General features: G+C 40.7%; 1 protein-coding gene across 1 annotated transcript in view; it reads right to left on the reverse strand.

The window, feature by feature from the left end:
* The window catches only part of EMID1 (EMI domain containing 1), a 93,709-nt gene that overhangs the window by 18,443 nt on the left and 61,946 nt on the right, over positions 1 to 13,320 (reverse strand). Inside the window, exons 9-12 of the mRNA XM_077761490.1 lie at positions 12,298 to 12,387; positions 12,102 to 12,154; positions 11,546 to 11,608; positions 11,395 to 11,439 (exon numbers count right to left, since the gene is read on the reverse strand). Coding sequence (XP_077617616.1) covers positions 11,395 to 11,439; positions 11,546 to 11,608; positions 12,102 to 12,154; positions 12,298 to 12,387 — 251 coding nt within the window. The remainder of the gene's footprint in view (positions 1 to 11,394; positions 11,440 to 11,545; positions 11,609 to 12,101; positions 12,155 to 12,297; positions 12,388 to 13,320) is intronic.

Here is a 13,320-nt window from a genome sequence, read left to right on the forward strand (position 1 = left end):
AATGTCAAAAATTAAAAAAAATTTTAAATAATTTAAAAAATATAAAAATAAAGATACCTTTCAAGGAGAAAGACTTGAAAGGGACACATGGGGGGCTTCAAAGGTGATAAGGTTCAATTTCTTAAGCTTAGTGTTGGGCACATGAATATATGATTTAATATTATTATTTAGATTTTTCAGGTTAAAAACTTGAATGTACACTTAAGAAAATACTAGAGATTGAAAACTTGTAACAGAAATGAAGAATGCCTTTGATGGGCTCATTAGTGGACTGGAAATGGTAGAGGAAAGAATCTCTGAACTTGAAATTATGACAATTAGAAGCTTCCCAAAATGAAAAGCAGTGAGAACAGAGACTGAAAAAAGCAGAACAGACAGACTATCCAGGAATGATAGGACATCACAGAAAAGTATAACATACATGTAGTGAGAACATGGGAAGGGAAAGAGAAAGATAGGAACAGAAGCAGAATTTAAAGCAATAATGACTGAGAGTTTTCCCAAATTGTCAGACGCCGAGCCACAGATCAGAAAGTTGAGAGAACACAAAACAGGATAAATGCTCCCCCAAAATATCACACCCCGGTCATATCATATTTAAACTTCAGAAAATCAAAGATAAAAATGTATCTTGGAAGGGGCACCTGGTTGGCTCAGTCAGCATAGCATGCGACTCTTGATCTCAGGGTTGTGAGTTATTAGTTTCTAGTTACATTCTAGCATTAATCAAAAGAAAGTGAGAGTAGCTATATTAATCTGAGACAGAACAGAATTCAGAGCAAGGAAAATTATCGTGGATAAAGGTGGGCAATACATGGGGCACCTGGGTGGCTTAGTTGGTTGAGTGTCCGACTTTCGCTTAGGTCATGATCTCGCGGTTCGTGGGTTCGGGCCCCACATCGGGCTCTGTGCTGACTGCCAGCTCAGAGCCTGGAGCCTATTTCAGAGTCTGTGTCTCCCTCTCTCTCTGACCCTCCCCTGCTCACGCTGTCTCTCTCTCTCTCCTAGAAATAAATAAAAATATTTTTTAAAAAAGGGGGGGCAATACATAATGATGATAAAGAGATTAATACTCCATGAAGGCACAACAATACTTAACATGTAGGTGCCTAACAAAAGAGCATCAAAATATACGAGGCCAAGGGGCACCTGGGTATCAGTCAGTTAAGTGTCCAACCTTTGATTTTGGCCTAGGTTATGATCTCATGGTTTGTGAGATCGAGCCCCAAATTGGCCTCTGTGCTGATAGCATGGAGCCTGCTTGGGATTCTCTCTCCCTCTCTCTCTGCCCCTCCCAACTTGTGCTCTCTCTTCAAAATAAATAAATAAACATTAAACAGTTATTTAAAATTTTTAAAAAATATATGAGGCCAAAACTGATAGAACTCTAAGGAGAAATAGATGTATCCACTATTAGAGTTGGAAACTCTAACATCCTCTGTTAGAAACATACAGATCCAGCCAGGCAGAAAAGTGCCTGGGTGGCTCACTTGGTTAAGTGTCCAACTTCAGCTCTGGTCATGATGTCATGATCTTGCAGTTTGTGGGTTCGAGCCCCGTGTCAGGCTCTGTACTGATAGCTCAGAGCCTGGAGCTATTTTGGATTCTGTGCCTCCTTCTCCCTCTGCCCTTCCCCCACTCACACTCTATATCCATCTCTCTCTCTCAAAAATATGAATAAACATTTAAGAAGTTTAAAAAAAAGAAAGAACATAGTTGAAATCAACAATACCATCAATCAACTGGATATAATTGACATCTATAGACCATTTCATCCAACAACAGATTACACATTCTTCTCAAGCTCACATGGAACATTCGGGGCCGTAAAATATATCTCAACAAATTCCAAAGAACAGAAAGCATACCATGCATGTTCTTAGACCACAATGGAATTAAACTAGTAATTAATAACAGAAAGATAACTGGAAACTCCCCAAATACTTGGAAATTAACCAACAGACTTCTAAATAACACATGGGTCAAATAAGAAATCTCAAGAGACATTTAAAAATATTTCGAACAACATAAAAATAAAATTGCAACTTGCCCAAATTTATGGGGTGTATCAAAAGCAATGCTTAGGTGGAAATGTATTGCACTGTATGCATATGTTAGAAAAGAAGAAAGATCTGGGACACCAGGGTGGCTCAGTCTGTTAAGCCTCTGACTCTTGATTTCAGCTAAGGTCATGATCTCGAGGTTTGTGCTATCAAGCTCTGCACTGGGCTCCATGCTAACAGGATGGAACCTGCTTGGGATTCTCTCTCTCCCTCTCTCTCTCTCTCAAAATAAACAAACTTTAAAAAAAGAAGAAAGATCTAAAATCAATAACCTAAGCTTTGACCTTAGAAAAGTAGAAAAAAAAATGGGGCACCTGGGTGGCTTAGTCGGTTAAGCGTCCGACTTTTGCTTAGGTCATGATCTCGCGGTTCGTGGGTTCGAGCCCCGCGTCGGGCTCTGTGCTGACTGCCAGCTCGGAGCCTGGAGCCTATTTCAGAGTCTGTGTCTCCCTCTCTCTCTGACCCTCCCCGGCTCACGCTGTCTCTCTCTCTCTCCTAGAAATAAATAAAAAACATTAAAAAAAAAAGTAGAAAAAAAGGAGAGTAAATTAAATCCAAAGTAAGTAACATAAAAGAAACAGTAAAAATTAGAGCAGAAATCTATGAAATTGAAAACAGGAAATCAATAGAGAAAATCAACAAAACCAAAAGCTGGTTCTTTGAAAATATCAATAAAATTGACAATCCTCTAGCCAGGATAATTAAAAGAGAAAAAAGAAAGACACAAATGACTAACACCAGGAAAAAAAAGGGAGGACATCATTACAGATCCCCTGGACAGTAAAAGGATAAAATGAAATATTATCAACAACTTTATGCCAACAAATTTGATAATCTAGATGAACTAGACTAATTCCTTGAAAGATACAATCTGCCAAAAGAAGAAGAAATACACAATCTGAATAGCCCTAGACCTACTATTTTTTTTTTTTTAAGTTTATTTATTTACTTTGAGAGAGAGCAAGCACAAGCAGGGGAGGGGCAGAGAGTGAAGGAGAGAGAATCCCAAGTAGTCTCCATGCTGTCAGCACGTCACTCTTATGTCAGGCTCCATGCTGTCAAGAGTCAGACACTCAACCAACTGAGCCATCCCGATGGCCCATGCCTATAACCTATTAAAAAAATGGACTTGGGGCACCTGGGTGGCTTAGTTGGTTAAGCATCTAACTCTTGATTTCAGCTCAGGTCATAATCTCACAGATGCGTGATCAAGCTCTCCAAAGGGCTCTCCCTTCCTCTTCCTCTGCCTCTCCTCTGCTTGTGCTCTCTCTCTCTCTCAAAAAATAAAAACAAAATAAATTTAAAAAAGAAAGAAATGAAATCAGTTGGGATGCCTGGGTGGCTCAGTTGGTTATGCATCAACTCCTGATCTTGGCTCAGATCTTTTTTTTTTTAATGTTTGTTTATTTATTTTTGAGAGAGAGAGGGAGCACATAAGCAGGGGAGAGGCAGAGAGAGAGAGAGAGAGAGACAGAGACAGAGACAGAATCTGAACCAGGCTCCAGGCTCTGAGCTGTCAGCACAGAGCCCGATGCAGGGCTTGAACCCACAAATGGTGAGATCATGACCTGAGCCAAAAATCAGATGCTTAACCAACTGAGCCACCAGGTACCCCTTGGCTCAAATCTTGATCTCAGGGTTGTGAGTTCAGGCCCTGTGTTGGGCTCCACACTGGGCGTGGAGCCTATTTAAGGAAAGAAAAGAAAGAAAGAAAAGAAAGAAAGAGAGAGAGAAAGAAAGAAAGAAAGAAAGAAAGAAAGAAAGAAAGAAAGAAAGAAATGGAATAAACCAATCATTAATAAAAGCACTAGAACCAAATGGATTCATTGGTGAAATCTAGCAAACACTTAAGGAAGAAATTATACCAATTCTCTAAAGTCTCTTTCAGAGGATAGAAACAGAGGGAATATATCCTATCTCGTTCTATGAGGCTAGCATTATCCTACTAACAAAACTAGACAAAGACACTACAAGAAAACTACAGACCAATATTTGTCATGAACATAGATGCAAAAATCTTCAACAAAACATCAGCAAACTGAATCTAAGATATCAATAGGGGCAGAAAAAGCATCTGAAAAAATCCAACACTTATTCATGATAAATACTCAACAAACCAGAGATAGAGGGGAACTTCCTTAACTTGATAAAGAACATCTACAAAAAAACCCTACTAATGACATCATAGACTCAAAGCTTTCCTGCTAAAATCAGGAACAAGGAAAGCATATCTCCTCACACCAATGGTCATCAATTGGAAGGTCTAGCTAATGCAATAAGACAAGAAAAGGAAACAAAAAGTATACAGATTGGGAAGGAAGAAATAAAATTGTCCTTATTTGCAGATGATATGATTATCTGTTTAGAAAATATGAAAAAATCAATAAAAAACTCTTGGAATTAATAACCAATTATAGCAAGGCTGAAGGATACAAGGATAATAAACCAGAGTCAATCACTTTCCTATATACCATCAATGAATAAGTAGAATTTGAAATTAAAAACACAGGGGCATCTCGGTGGCTCAGTCGGTTGAGCGTCCGACTTTGGCTCAGGTCAGGATCTTGCGGTTCATAGGTTTGAGCCCCGCGACAGGCTCTGTGCTGACACCCAGCTCAGAGCCTGGAGCCTGTTTCAGATTCTGTATCTCTCTCTCTCTCTGACCCTCCCCTGCTCACGCTGTCTCCCTCTCTCAGGGAATGAGACAAAGAAGCAATGACAATGCAGTGGAACAAAGATAATCTTTTTCAGAAACGATGCTGGAACAACTGGATACTTACATGCAAAAAAAAAAAAAAATTCTAGGGATGCCTGGTTGGCTTAGTCAAGTGTTTGACTCTTGATTTCAGCTCAGGTTATGGTTGAACTCTCATGGTTTGTGAGGTCAAGCCCTGCATCAGGCTCCACACTAACAGTGCTGGGATCCTCTCTCTCTCTGCCCCTCCCATGCATGTGTTCTCTCTCCCTCAAAATAAATTTTAAAAAAATTTAAAAAATTAAAAAAATCTAGACACAGACCTCATACTCTTCACAGAAATTAACTCAAAATGGATCACAGATCTAAGTGCAAAAAGCAAAACTATAGAATTTCTAGAAGATAATATAGGGGAAAATTAGATGACTTTGGGTTTGATGATGACTTTTTGAAACAATACCAAAAGCACAATCCATGAAAGAAATCACAGATAAGCTGGAATTCATTAAAATTAAAAACCTCTGCTCTGCAAAAGACAGTATCAAGAGAATAAGAGAAGCCACACACTGGGAGAAAATATTTGCAAAAGACACACCTGATAAAGGACTATTATCCAAAATATACAAAGAACTCTTAAAGCTCAACAATAAAAAAACTAATTTTAAAAAGTTTTTGCACAGGGGTGCTTCGGTGGCTCAATCAATTGAGTGTNCAGAGCCCGATGCAGGGCTTGAACCCACAAATGGTGAGATCATGACCTGAGCCAAAAATCAGATGCTTAACCAACTGAGCCACCAGGTACCCCTTGGCTCAAATCTTGATCTCAGGGTTGTGAGTTCAGGCCCTGTGTTGGGCTCCACACTGGGCGTGGAGCCTATTTAAGGAAAGAAAAGAAAGAAAGAAAAGAAAGAAAGAGAGAGAGAAAGAAAGAAAGAAAGAAAGAAAGAAAGAAAGAAAGAAAGAAAGAAAGAAATGGAATAAACCAATCATTAATAAAAGCACTAGAACCAAATGGATTCATTGGTGAAATCTAGCAAACACTTAAGGAAGAAATTATACCAATTCTCTAAAGTCTCTTTCAGAGGATAGAAACAGAGGGAATATATCCTATCTCGTTCTATGAGGCTAGCATTATCCTACTAACAAAACTAGACAAAGACACTACAAGAAAACTACAGACCAATATTTGTCATGAACATAGATGCAAAAATCTTCAACAAAACATCAGCAAACTGAATCTAAGATATCAATAGGGGCAGAAAAAGCATCTGAAAAAATCCAACACTTATTCATGATAAATACTCAACAAACCAGAGATAGAGGGGAACTTCCTTAACTTGATAAAGAACATCTACAAAAAAACCCTACTAATGACATCATAGACTCAAAGCTTTCCTGCTAAAATCAGGAACAAGGAAAGCATATCTCCTCACACCAATGGTCATCAATTGGAAGGTCTAGCTAATGCAATAAGACAAGAAAAGGAAACAAAAAGTATACAGATTGGGAAGGAAGAAATAAAATTGTCCTTATTTGCAGATGATATGATTATCTGTTTAGAAAATATGAAAAAATCAATAAAAAACTCTTGGAATTAATAACCAATTATAGCAAGGCTGAAGGATACAAGGATAATAAACCAGAGTCAATCACTTTCCTATATACCATCAATGAATAAGTAGAATTTGAAATTAAAAACACAGGGGCATCTCGGTGGCTCAGTCGGTTGAGCGTCCGACTTTGGCTCAGGTCAGGATCTTGCGGTTCATAGGTTTGAGCCCCGCGACAGGCTCTGTGCTGACACCCAGCTCAGAGCCTGGAGCCTGTTTCAGATTCTGTATCTCTCTCTCTCTCTGACCCTCCCCTGCTCACGCTGTCTCCCTCTCTCAGGGAATGAGACAAAGAAGCAATGACAATGCAGTGGAACAAAGATAATCTTTTTCAGAAACGATGCTGGAACAACTGGATACTTACATGCAAAAAAAAAAAAAAATTCTAGGGATGCCTGGTTGGCTTAGTCAAGTGTTTGACTCTTGATTTCAGCTCAGGTTATGGTTGAACTCTCATGGTTTGTGAGGTCAAGCCCTGCATCAGGCTCCACACTAACAGTGCTGGGATCCTCTCTCTCTCTGCCCCTCCCATGCATGTGTTCTCTCTCCCTCAAAATAAATTTTAAAAAAATTTAAAAAATTAAAAAAATCTAGACACAGACCTCATACTCTTCACAGAAATTAACTCAAAATGGATCACAGATCTAAGTGCAAAAAGCAAAACTATAGAATTTCTAGAAGATAATATAGGGGAAAATTAGATGACTTTGGGTTTGATGATGACTTTTTGAAACAATACCAAAAGCACAATCCATGAAAGAAATCACAGATAAGTTGGAATTCATTAAAATTAAAAACCTCTGCTCTGCAAAAGACAGTATCAAGAGAATAAGAGAAGCCACACACTGGGAGAAAATATTTGCAAAAGACACACCTGATAAAGGACTATTATCCAAAATATACAAAGAACTCTTAAAGCTCAACAATAAAAAAACTAATTTTAAAAAGTTTTTGCACAGGGGTGCTTCGGTGGCTCAATCAATTGAGTGTTGGACTCTTGATTTTGGCTCAGGTCATGATCACAGGTCATGGGATCGAGCCATGCACTGGGCTCTCTCTTCCTCTGACTCTCTCTCTCTCACTTGCTCACTCACTTTTTCTCAAAAAAAAAAAAAGGAAGAAAAAGAGCCAATCTGTGAAATGGGAGAAAATATTTGCAAACCACCTATCCAACAAAGGGTTGATACCCAAAATATATAAGGAATTTATACAACTCAAGTGGAAAAAACCCAACCAAACAAATAACCCAATCAAAAATAGGCAAGAACTTGAATAGACAATTTCCCAAAGAAGATATGCAAATGGCAAATAGGTATGTACGAAGATGTTCAAGATCACTAATTATTAGGGACATACAAATCAGAACCACAATTTTAGATATTACCTCACACCTGTTAGGATGTCTATTATCAAAAAGAGAGAGAGAGATAACAAATGGTGTGGATGTGAAAAAAAGGGAACCCTTGTGCACTGTTGGTGGGAATGTAAATTAATACAGCCATTATGGAAAACAGAATGGAGGTTCCTCAAGAAATTAAAAATAGAATTACCATACAATCCAGCAGTCCCACTTCTGGGTATTCACCCAAAGAAAACAAAATCACTATCTTGAAGAAATATCTGTATTCCCATATTCACTGCATCGTTATTCACAAAATCCAAGATATGGATGAAAGGATAAACACAATGTGGTATGTATGTACGTGTGTGTGTGTGTGTGTGTGTATAATGGAACATTATTCATCCTTTAAAAAGACGGAATCTTAATGACAAGAAGGATATGTGGATCTTAAGGGGAAAAAAGTTGAACTCAGAGAAACAGAGCAGCATGGTGGCTGCCTGGGCCTGGGGCAGGGGACGGGAAATGGGGAAGGTTGATAAAAGAATATAATTTTCAGTTATAGCATAGCCAAGTTCTGAGGATCTAATATTTAGTATGGTGACCAGAGTCAACGATACTGCATTGTATAACTGAAATTTGCTCAGAGAGTAGATCTTCAGTGTTCTCACCATACATACACACACACACAAGGTATATTTCTTATAAAAAAAATCTCTTTTTAAAAGTATATTTATTTATTTTGAGACAGAGAGAGAGAACCAGTAGGGGAGGGGCAGAGAGAGGGGGCGACAGAGGATCCAAAGTGGGTTCCACACTAACAGCAGAAAGCCTGACGTGGGGCTTGAATTCACGATCCATGAGATTATGACCTGAGCCAATATGGACACTTAACTGACCCAGTTACTCAGGCGCCCCTTACAGAAAAGTTTCTTACAAAGCTAAACATACTATATGATCCAGTGATTGCACTCAATGGCATTTACCCAAATGAACTGGAAACTTACATCCACACAAAAACCTGCATGTGGATGTTTATTCATAATTGCCAAAACTCAGAAGCAACCACGCTGTCTTTCAGTAGGTGAATGGATAAATAAACTGTGGTACATACAATGGAATATTACTTACAGCTAAAAAGAAGTGAATTATCAAACCATGAAAAGATATGGAGGAACCTTAAGTGCATATTAGTGAGGAGATGAATGGACAGAGCACCAAGAAATTTTAGGTCAGTGTATTCTATATGATACTACAATGGTGGATACATAACAGTATGTATATACAATATACACCCATTGATACTATAGAATATACGACACCAAGAGGGAGCCTTAATGTAAACTATGGATTCAGGATGATAATAATGTGTCATTGTGGGTTCGACTGTACCGAATGTCCCACTGTATTAGGGATGTTGATAGTGGGGGAGGCTGTGTATATGTGAGGACAGGAAGTATATGAGAATTCTCTGTACTTTCTGCTCAATTTTTCTGTGAACCCAAAAAAATGCTCTAAGAAAGAATTTCATTAATTAAACAAACAAACAAACAAAAAAAACTAACAAAAACTGAAATCCCAATGACCTTACAGATCTAGGAGTCTTAGCAAATCCAAAGCAGGGTAAACACAAAATCATACATAACCACATCATTATCAACCTGTTTGAAAACCAAGGGTAAAGAGAAAATCTTTATTATTTTAACTTTTTAAATTTATTTAAAAAATTGTTTTTAATGTTTATTCATTTTTGAGAGACAGAGAGGGACAGACCGTGAGTGGGAGAGGGGCAGAGACAGAGGGGGAGACACAGAATCTGAAGCAGGCTCCAGGCTCTGAGCTCTCAGCACAGAGTCTGACGCCGGGCTTGAACTCACGAACCATGAGATCATGACCTGAGCTGAAGTCAGATGCTTAACCGACTGAGCCACCCAGGTGCCCCTAAAGAGAAAATCCTAAGAGCCAGAGCAAAAAGACATGTACAAGGGAATAACATGAGCCACAGCCAATTTCTCATAAGAAATGCTAATCTTCTATGTCAGCCAGAAGACCGTGGAACAACATCTTTAAAGTGCTAAAAGGGAGGAAAACTGCCAAACTATCATTTTATATCCAAATCAAAATATCTTTCAAAAATTAAGGTAAAATAAAGACAGTTTTAGATAAAAGCAGAGAGGATTTGTTGCCAGCAGACCCATACAAGCAGAGGTAAAGGACATTCTTTAGGCTGAAGACAAACAATACCAGATGGAATTTGGAGCTGCAGGAAATCATTAGAAATGATAAATATATCAGTAGATGTAAAAGATGATTTTTCTTTGTTTTCTTAACTTCTTTCAAAGGCAATTGTTTAAAGCAATAACAACAATGTATTGTGGGGTTTATAACAAACGCAGAAGTGAAATATATGGCAGTATAGCACAAGGTCAGAAGGGGGCAAATTATATAGTTGTAACATTCTTATTTATATGGGAAGTGGTATAATATTAATTCAAGTTAATTGTGATAAGTCAAGGATGTATATTGTTATCCTTAGAACAACTGTGAAAAAATAACACAAAGTCATTGGTAGAGATAAAAATGGAGTAAACAGTACTCAATCCAAAAGAAGGCAGAATAAAGGGGGAAAAATAAAGAAGAGATGGGGTAAATAGAACACAAATAGCAAGCTGCTTGACTTAAATGGTACCATATTAATAAATGTAAATAAACTCCACAGTCAAGACAGTTAAAAAAAGAGAGACCCAAGTATATGCCATTTACCAGAGGTATATTTCAAATAGAAAGAGTTGAAAACAAAAGGACTGAAAAAGATATACCATGCAAATGCTAAGTGTAAGAAGGCTGTGTTTATTTTAATATAAAAGTATAATGCAGAGGATACTTTGGCTGGCTTAGTCTGAAGAGCATGTGGCTCTTGATCTTGGGGTTGTGAGTTTGAGCCCTACTTTGAGCGTAGAAGTTACTTAAATAAATGAGAAACTTTATTGGGGCACCTAGGTGGCTCAGTCAGTTAAGCTTCTGCCTTGATTTTGGCTCAGGTCATGATTTCAGAGTCATGAGACTGAGCCTCTATACTGAGCCTGGAACCTGCTTAAGATCTTCAATCTCTCTCTCTCTCTCTCTCTCTCTCTCTCTCTGTCTCTCTCCCCACCTCTTTTCCTCTCTCCCCAATGTGCACATGCGCTCTCTCTCTCTCTCCAAAAAAGTCAAATAAAAAAACCTGTATTTCAAAAAAAGTAGAATGTAGAACAAGGAGTATCACCAGAGAGAAAGATATTTGTTTCATAGACATGAAAATCCTGAACATGTATGCATCTAATAACAAAGCTTCAAAACACACTAAGGAAAAGTTGACCAAACTAAAGGGAGAAACAGACAAATCTACAATCAGAGTTGGAAAGATGGAGCATGAAAGAGAGAAATATAGAGTGTCAGAGACACAGAGACACAGAGTAAAGAGAGAAACAGAGAAACAGATAAAGAGACACAGAGCCTGAGTGAGGGTGAGGTATGTGGCCTGATTCTAAGAGGCTGACAGGACCCAGAGACAAGGAAAGAGAGAGACAGATCATGTCCTGGACAGGAAAGGGGTCAGGAGCTCTGATCTCAGTGTGTGGAGCCAGAGCAGGGGTCTGGGCCTGTGGGATCCTGGAGGGAGTGCTGCAGGGTGGCAGCATCACTCACCCGCTGCCCCATGGAGCCTTGGGGGCCAGGTTCTCCACGCAGTCCCTGTGTGGGAGGGAGGAGATGTATACAGTCATTTATTAGGGTGTGTGTGACCCAGGGACCCCAACATTCCCCAGAATCCTCCACCAGGGGCTGCCTCAGTACTCACTCTCTCTCCCTTCTCTCCTGGGTGGCCGGAGATTCCTTTGGGTCCAATGGGGCCTGGGGGTCCCTGAGCAACAAGACAGGGCCTCAGCCTTGTACTGAGTCAGGGTGGGGTGGGCAAGGACTTGGGGGACAGAGGGGTCAAGGAGGGAGTCCCAGTTTGGCTTGGGCCTCTGGGTTTTTTACCACACTCCCAGTGCCTGGCATATAGCAGGCAGTTTGTACAGCTCAGGGTTTAGAGTTATGGCCCTGGAGTCATAGAGTCCCTACCCTGATCTGGAAGTTGCCATGTGCTGGTGGCAGCCGTAGGGCAAGAACCTCTGTCTTACACACAAAAAAACAAAACCTTTATCATTCTTGGTCATACGTGCTACTTTTCCTTACATAGATTGAATAAAAAGATTTATTGAAAGTAGTTTGCATATTAAGTGCTCAATAAATGCTTGAATGAATGATTATATGAATGAATGGTAGATGGGTGAATGGATGAATATGTGGACTGATAAGTGGGTGGGTGGATGGATGGACAGATGAGTGGGAGCACTTGGAGACTTACTCACCATGTGTCCAGGACTCCCAGGAATGCCCACGGGACCAGGAAGTCCAGGGGGACCTGGAATAAGACAGGATGTCCTCAGGACCAAAACAGAGTACCTGCCAGGAAGTCCACTATCCGCTCCCTCCTGATAGCCACAGCCCTAGCCCTTCTTCCATCTCCTGACCCCACCTCTTACATTGGATCTGGACTCAACTTACCCATGGGCCCTGGGGGGCCTGGGAGACCAGCTGGTCCCTGGGGCCAGTGGCTGCTGGTTTCAGTGAAGGTGTTGGACAGTAATGGGTCCCCTGGGGGAAGAAAGATGGTGAGTGAGCAGGGCTGGGCTGGGATAGAGAAGTCAGTCTGTACCTGCCACACCTCTTCCAAGCCAGCTTTGACTGCCCTGTGGGACAACCTACAGTGTGGGCAGGGTCCCTGGACACTTGCTCCAAGGGTGGGGTGTGTGGAGAGTGCTGGTCACGTTGGACCAGGAAGCAGGGAGACCTGGGTTCTAACCTTACCGCAGTCTGGCTGGTGACATTCAGTAAGACATTCACCTTGCTGAGCCTGTACTGCCACACGTCAAATGGGAATAGTAATAAAAGCTGCCATTTATCAACTATCTACCTTGTGCTGAGCTTCTGTGCATGGGGGTCATAGAGCTCTGGAAGAACTGTGCAGCCACTCTCCCCATCATACAGATGAGAAAACTGAGGCTTAGAAAGGGAGGAGCGGTGACATGGAATGAATGGCATCCAGTCATATACCAAAGATTCGGCACGGGTATGATTGAACCTGGCACTCCCAGCTCCCAACCACTGGCGGCACACATGTAGATCAGGCTGGGGAGGAGGCGAGGCATACACATCCCAGCCCAGCTGGGCGGAGGGGGCTCTCTGAGCATAGGGCCAGGGAGCACAGAGCTCATTTCCTGCTGTCAGGCCTTGGGCTTTCCAGCGCTCTGAGGGCTGGATCCTGGCCAGCTCCGAGGCTTGGCAGGAGGGCCGGAAGCTGGTGGTTCTAAGCACAGGCTTCGGAGGACGCCTGGGTTTGAAGCTGGTCCCACATGTCCTGGATATGTAATCGCCCCTCTCTGGCCCTCAGTCTTCCTCATTGGAGAACAGAAGAGGACAATGGCACTATTGGATGAATGGGTTGACCCATTCATAGTTGACCAAGGGCAAGCCTGGTATACAAAAGGTACCTGGTAGATGGCAGTGACACTGGGGTGATCGTTACGC

Source organism: Crocuta crocuta, unplaced genomic scaffold (assembly GCF_008692635.1).
Source record: "Crocuta crocuta isolate KB4526 unplaced genomic scaffold, BGI_CrCroc_1.0 scaffold348, whole genome shotgun sequence".
Lineage (NCBI taxonomy): Eukaryota > Metazoa > Chordata > Mammalia > Carnivora > Hyaenidae > Crocuta > Crocuta crocuta.